At 39.5% G+C, this 7,902-nt stretch overlaps 1 protein-coding gene across 1 annotated transcript in view; it reads right to left on the bottom strand.

Moving 5' to 3' along the window:
- LOC103570661 (uncharacterized) overlaps nt 1-6,679 on the bottom strand; it is a 63,222-nt gene extending 56,543 nt beyond the window's left edge. Inside the window, exons 1-2 of the mRNA XM_053739855.1 lie at nt 2,455-6,679; nt 1,151-2,421 (exon numbers count right to left, since the gene is read on the bottom strand). Coding sequence (XP_053595830.1) covers nt 1,151-2,421; nt 2,455-6,679 — 5,496 coding nt within the window. The remainder of the gene's footprint in view (nt 1-1,150; nt 2,422-2,454) is intronic.
- Between the last annotated feature and the right edge of the window lie 1,223 nt (nt 6,680-7,902).

Raw genomic sequence — 7,902 nt, forward strand, 5'->3', positions numbered from 1 at the left:
TGTCACAGTCTATTTATTATTTGTTAAGTAACAGTTATATAATTATATATTAAATCAAAATTGATCGGCTACTAAGTCTTGATTAAGTATTAGGTCTGTTACCAATTCGACTAAGTTAAAATAAGTATTTATTTGCGTTCGCGAAAAAAAGAAAAGTTCAATCTGTTTCTAAAAACTAACATTATGAATATTTACAATTAAATTAAAAAAAAAAAGGCCATATAACTTTATCAGCACCTATATTTCCATGATTGTTGTTAATAAAAATTTAAAAATGCAAGTGAATTCGATGTGAATGAAAGATAAAAAGCCATTGCCCCGTTTCCAACTAGATCAATAACTAGATTTTTTTTTTTTATTCTTTTTATCAGTCACGTTTAATTTTTTTTTCACTCTTGAGCTTGACATTTATTTAAATCTGTTGTTTTTTTTGAGCTAATGCCACATTTAAAACATGATTAACTTAACTCGAGATATTTTTTTGGTATAGGACTGGAGTACTCAGTATTGAGTACATTAATGTGGGTAGAGTGTACGCGGTCGGGTAGTTGCCTGGCTTTTTATTGATTCATTTTAATCTTAATGGATTGAAAGCACCACCAGGTTATTATGTTTTGTTACAGTACAGGTTTTATGTAAGCTTTCATTATTATACTGAGTCCTTTGTTTATGCCAGACATCTCATAAACCTTATTGATCATTGCATTAATATTATTGTTATCATTATAATTATTATTAATATCATTAATATTATTAGGTAGGACTTGAAAACTCCCAAGCTTTTTACTTAAAAACAATAATAAATACTTTACTTTATTATAATAATTTTTATCCTTAATTCTAATTTCGTTCAAATTTAAACTGCCGTAATTGACATTAATAGAGAGCAAATAACCAAAGTTGCCTCTTATTGACTTTGTTTTTTTTTTTTTGCATTAATTACAACCACCCGTTACTTAATTAATAATGAAATATATAAAGTATATCGATAGAAAAGCATTAAAAAAATTAAAAATCACATTTATGAATAATCACAACAAAAGTGTGCTCGAAATATCTGCTAGGCCTGGTTAAAATTCCAAGACCAAGATCCGAATTTCGAGTACACTTTGTTGAGATTTTCGTGTCCTCACTTAATCATAATACTCACTGCGGGAGGAGGAGGAGGAACAACGCTTTCCTTGGCAGTGGCGTCTTCTTCTTCTTTGAGCTTATCTTCAGCTTTGCGTTCTTTCAAAGCTTTAATGAGCTTCCACTTGGAACCAGGAGGTCCGGGACTTACTTGTCCCTCTTTCAGAGTTGTGTCTGAACTACCGCAGGACGATGAGTCTATTTTAATTTTAGGTAAACTTAGAGTTGCGGTTTCTGCACTTTCAGCTCCATCGCGTTCCCCTTCGAGGACGGTGCTCTCAGAGTCCCAACCACCGGGAATGCTGACGGACACTTCGCTAGGAGGAACACTGACACTTCCCTCACGAGATAGTGAATCTGATCCTTGATGGAGAAGCTGCTTTTCGCTTTCTCGTCGCATTGTTGATCCACTGGAACTCCGTCTAGATTGTTCTTCTAAGTCTTTGCGAAGATCTAGCTCTTCGTCTAATTCGTCCATCGAGTGAACGGGACTGTCAGGTCCAGAAGTTTCCCCAGAAGAACCCTCGTCCATTGGTAGCAGAGCCGTTCGTTCATCGCGACGTGCTTCCTCTTCGTGAGCCCAAGTGTGATAATCAGTGACCCTTGCAAAAACGGTTTCAACACTTTCAGCAGTTTTTTTCTTAGGAATGGGTTTTCCGTCGTCTTCGTAAGGTCTCTGTCGATGCAGCGGAATCGCCCCATTTATTTTAGTGCCGCGCAAACTATTAATAAGATTATTATCTTTTTTAATGTTATAGTCATTATTCTCTTCAATGAGTTTATTACTATCTTCCTTCGGAATGGTCTTAAGTTTTAACTCCTTAAGTACGAATGACATACGCTGTTTAACATCCTCATCAGGGCAATAAGGAGCTTGTTCTTCATTTGGTTCTTCAACTAAAACTTGAGCCATTTCCATATCCATTTGTGACTGTCGTTCGAGTTCCTCTAGTTTTCTCAACTCATAACAATACCATTCATCTTCGGAGTCTATTGAATCCTCGGTGCTCTGTCTTCTGGAAGACACGCGAGATGTGCTGCGATATGAATGTGTACTTCTGTTATCCTCGTCTCCTTCACCACTGCGAGAACCCGCCCAAGGTATTTCTAAAGACTGCTGGTGTCTAGGCAAAAATCTGTTAGTCACATAGCCAAAGCCCCGAGTGCTGGAAGCCGATGGACTTCCCTCTGAGGCTGGTGCTTCCTCGGACAGACTTGTAACCAGCTCTGGAGGCTTTGCACTCGGTGTTTTTTCGTTTTTTTCATTCACACGATCTTGCTGCTGCTGCTCTTCCTGCATCTCACCATCAATTGCATCATTACCTTCTTTAGAACCAATTGTTTCCTGCAGCTGTCCATCATCAGATTTTTTGTCAAAGGCATCTTCAGACGTTGGTTGATCGTCTGAGACTGTGGAAGACTGACGTTGTCGGTATTTACCTAATGCTCTTGATACTGCAAACTCCATGCTGGCACCTCCCATCATCGCAACTGGTAATTTAGGTGCTTTTTCATTTGGAGCCTCGTCGGAGCTTCCTGTCGAGCGTTTTATGTCTCCAACTGTGGGGAACATGTTCGTAGAGCCACCGGAACCAGATCCTGTACTTTTTCCTGAGCCATCATGACCGTCTTCTGCGTTTGTTAAATTATCTGAAAGCTCATGCTCACTATTTTCATGCTTGCTGCGCAAATCTCGTTCCTTCATACGATCTTGAGCAGCTTGTAGTTGTAATTGCTCTTGATGTTGTTGAATCTGTTGCTGTAGAGCAGCCTGTTGCTGCTGAAGATAGTCCAGATGTTGCTGCTGTGGAGACGGAAGCGTTGGATTCTGTTGCTGTTGCTGTTGTTGCATCTGCTGTTGCATTTGTTGCTGCTGTGCAAGAGTGGGAGGAGTTTTTCGTTTTTGGCTCGCACGTACTTTGGCAAAGAAAGGAGGATCTTGATTAATATCCGACATTACGCTGTCCTCGTCTTCGGACAGGCCACTTTGTCGGCCGCTACTCCACTCAGTTTCAGATTGCTCGGGATCAGAGAGTGACTGGGAGTGATGACTTCGTCTTTTAGCTTTTTGTAAAATTCCTGAAACAGTTGAAACCAAATTATGCTTTTTCTTTTTTCGCGCCGCGTGCGATCTGCCACGGGATGTTTTAACTTCAACCGGCGCGGGCTCTTGTTGGCTTCCAGAATCTGAAACATCGAGATCTTCCCGACGAACGCCACCTGGCAATGATTGACTTCTATGGCGCTTGAGATGAAGATCTGGCAACCAGTGGCTCATTGAACTCATTGCGTTTTTAAGAGACGAGCCACGGCGTACTTTTTTTGGTACTTTTACTTCCTCGCGGTCTTTAATGTCTGCGCTAATACTGATATAACCTGATTGAGATACGATAACATTTGAAGGATCATAATAACCCTGTTGGCCCTGAGTTTGGGCAATAACTTGTCTGTCTTTATCAACAACCATATATTGAGTCGGATGTTCACTACCTCTAGGTCGTTGTCGATGTTGCTGGAAACTTTCTGATGCACTGCTCTCTGAACTCGTTAAACGCTGTGCATAAGCTTGCTGATATTGTTGCTGATAACTCTGTTGCGCTGTTTTCTGCTGCTGCTGCTGCTGCTGTTGGTGATAATTCTGAGCTGCATAGTACTGCTGATGGCTCTGATAACTAGGTGGCTGGGGGTATCTACGATCATTGTAAGAACTCTGAGCATAGCTACCGTCCGAAGTCATTGATCGTATACTGGAAGAAGTTGAGTCATGAGGTATCTGTGACTCACGAAGCCAAGAGTTATTAATACTGTCCGTGGCTTCTGTTTGTGGAAGATTTGTGGAAGTCGGATAATAAGATAATGCATCAGTAATATTATCTGTTGGAAACATATTTGTTCTGTACATAGCATTTTTGTAAGCCATTCTATCACCGTAAGACATAACTCTTGTAGGTTTCCGGTGATGGGGATAACCAGAAAGCGCAGCCTCTGCGTACTGCATTGCGCTGTAGGCCTCTTGATAATTAGCAAAGTTTTCACCGCCGTTAGCATTTCGATGGTAAAACTGATCAGCACTTGTAGTACGTGGTACTAAAGAGCGACTAGAACTACTTGGGCTGCTTGTGTAGACACCGGTAATGAAGTGTTGACGATTACCTGCAACCGAATAAATTGCTGGTTGTTCTGGACGGTAAATCATGTCCATTGAACCTGCCGGTGTTACAGTATCGTAAGTATGTTGGTGCTGAAGTGTTTGAGCACGTCCACGTTTCTTCGGACTGGAATTAACTCCCCCTGCAGGAATTGATCCAAAAGCGTAATCTTCTTTGGAAGCTGGAGATTTAGCGGTTGAGTATGGAACGTGATTTGCTAGCAAGTTGTGACTCGTGATGGCCGCACTGACATTACCAAAAACATCACGGCCTTCAGGTGTATCGTAAAGTGGTTCTTGAATTGCTGCTGTCGAAATAGTGCTGGTAGTTGACGCTGGAAGCGGAGGAATAGGGCTGACAGTTCTTAAAGCTTGATTAGCAGTAATAATTGACCTGGTGTGATCCAGCGAGTAGGAAGTCAACATCTTGGAGATCGAAGTCTTTGGCGAGCAAGGAGACTTATCCATGCCACTCCAGTTGCTTATTGAGGACAGCCCAGAATCAGAAATGGTGGCCATTATATTTGAAGGTTTATTAACGTGTTTAGGTGATGCACGAGGTGATTTTGGTGACAGTGGATGAGACGAGAGTCTATCTTCAGTTAATTTTTCAGTACTTCTTAAAAAGTTACTACTGGGACTTTGGACTCGCTTAAGTTCGTTTTCACGCTGATCCGCTGGGTCACTGGGCATAATAAAATTGTCACTAGAATCACGGGGAGCCGGCGGAGGTGGCGAACTAGGCGACGGGCTCGGTGGGGTTCTACTCTCGGGGAATTCAAAGTTAAGTCTTGCTGCGCTGCCGAAATAACCATCGTGACGTGTACGTAGACTTTGTACACTATGAATACTGTGGATACTATGGACGCTGTGCTGACTGCCTGCTGACAGTGTTGGCGACGGAATTTTATCAGTAGTAGTGCTATAGCCAATAGTGGATGATGCGCAGGTTACTGCAACGAAACTCTCGGCCATTAAATCCGTAAGCTCTTTATTTTCCGCGTAGCCTTTGGCAAAATTACCCGGATCAATAGGCAAAGGCATTACAGGTTCAGGACTTTTTTCCAAAAGTGATGTAGTGTAACCTAAACGCGGGGGTGTATAAGTCGATGTACTGTGAATAGATGATGAGTCTAAATGACTCTTTGGTGTATTACTCAGTCTTGGAGATATGGACCTTGCGGTAAAATCACCGTCTGTTGCTAGTCCCGAGTCTGTACTAACACGAGATATGGATCGGCCCGTGGATCCTGGACTCTTGGAATACGTCCAATTGTCAACATCAGTCTCAGCATATATTTTACGTAATTGTTCATCTATACTACTGGCTTCCTCAGCCAATTTAGCTTCTGTCTCAGAATTATACTGGTGGCGTTTAGGCGACTCCATTAGTCGAGTGTTAAGTTCAATTAAATCCTGTGAGTCTTTTTGTAATTTACTAGTCAATTTATCAAGCTCATGAAGTTTTTCCAGCGCAACTTGGTCCAGTGAACTTAATTTCGACAATTCCGCTAAATCCTGTTCACTGACACAAGGTGTGTTTCCCCGATAACTTTTGTAATCAGCAGCACTAAATATTTCACCTTCATCCGCATCAGTATCTTGCTCTTTGTTATCCGATTTCTCAACTACAACTTCTTCTTTACTTTTATTTTTATCTTTATCCTTATCTTTACTCTTGTCTTTGTCTTCTTTATCTTTAGCCACTTTATCCCCCGAAAATGTTTCTTCCTTCTTTCCATTCGAATCGTCAACATCTTCAGCCTCTTCCCAAATCATTCCTAGCTGGGAAGCAGGCCGTGAAGTTTCACCACAAATCAAATCCTCCCGATAAGCATTATTCAAACTACGATAGAATGCTTCATCAGGCATAGCAACTTCCTCCTCAAGAGTCTCTAGCGTCTCCAAGTTTCTAACACTCCGATGCATGTCTGTTATCGCAGCAACGGGACCACTCTCATGGGAAGTAATACCATGCATACGTGCTAGTTCCTGCTGTGCCAATTTCTCTCTCAGTACACTAGTATCTTCAATCCCCATTGACGGCCCCAGACTCTTGGCAATGGCATCCAATTCACCAACAGATCCTCTCTGACCAGGAGCCTCCTCAATAGCATTTACCGAAGCACTTCCCCCGCCATTTCCGCCACCCTGCTGACTTCCACTTGCATAGAATTCAATTAATTGACTAATCACAGTCTGCTGCTCATAAAGCAACCCCTCCAACTTCTCCAACCTTTCCCACATTTTAATATACTCTTGACTCAATAAATCCAATGCACGCCACGCATACTTTAGCTCCGTTTCAAGAATGTTTAAACGCTCACCCAAACGTTCCATATAATCACTGATAATGTAGTCGACATTACCGTCACCAGTTAGTCCCGTGTAACTCGGCATTGTTGAATGTTCTGGTGCCGGGCTGCCAGATCCCGGTCCACTTAATCTTGTCGTATCCATTATTAATTCCTTATTTAGCCTTTGGATTAACAATCTTATTATTGAAACACTTGTTTCTAAGTGCGAAACATTTCGCGAAATCAAATCGGGTCTTGCATCTCAAATTTTCTAATATAAAACACTTGTTTAAAAATAACTATATGCTCCAACAAATAATCCATTTTTTATAAGTCTTTCATTGCACTTTTAAATACTATTATTATTATTATTATTATTTTTTTTTTATCATTGTTATTATTATTATTATTATTATTGTTTCACTGTAGCCAGTCTGTCACCAAAATCTGAAAATAAGAAAATACGTTAGCATACAAATATTTCGATGAGAAAATGTTCCATGGTAACTATTTTGTTATTATTTTCCTTCAGTATGATATGAAAAACAAAAAAAAAATCCGACATTGAGATTAAAAAGGAAATAAATTTACATTGGAAATGTTTATTTATCGGTAGATATTTTCCGATCAGTTTTTCCCAGTCGAGTAGCAACAGTCCTGATTGCTTCCTATGTAATCTCAAAGTATCGATTCGTTCCAGCAAAATCGGCTTTCACGTCCGTCACTTTCAGCAAAACCGTTTTACAGTTTTAGTTGAAACGTTAATAAAAAATGACATTAAATCGAATCTATTTAAAATTCAAAGTAATTATTTATCTGATCTATTGAGTATTAAGCATTAAGTATAATGGAGGAAGATTAAAGATTTAAAATTTAATTCGAAAAATCCCTTTTTAAATTAAGCGTATTTATACATCAGTCTGTTTATTTGGTAAAAATAAATTGTTCGTGCTAAGAGTACTTTTAAGATAAATAAACACGATTTTAAAACATTTCAGTCAACTCACCTAGAAACAACTAATGCTTTTCTATTTTATTTTTTTTTTATTTATTTATTTTAAACCGTTAAGTCTGTGTCCGTATCGATTTATCGAAGCCTTTAGGGTGTTTACGGCTTCCGGGTGGACTGTAATTTTTTTTTTTTGTCCATGCAAAGTCATGATAAGTCACGAGTCAATAAAAAACAAGTCAAATAAAAATAAAATAAAGTTTTGAAATGAAGGAGGAAAATCAGTCACATAATTACAAAGTTATTTATTTTTTTTTTTTTTATAAAAAAGTTTCTTTGTTATTATTGTTTACTGTCGTTGTTATTTTTAGTGGGTA

This window comes from Microplitis demolitor, chromosome 6 (genome assembly GCF_026212275.2).
Source record: "Microplitis demolitor isolate Queensland-Clemson2020A chromosome 6, iyMicDemo2.1a, whole genome shotgun sequence".
Taxonomy (NCBI): Eukaryota; Metazoa; Arthropoda; class Insecta; order Hymenoptera; family Braconidae; genus Microplitis; species Microplitis demolitor.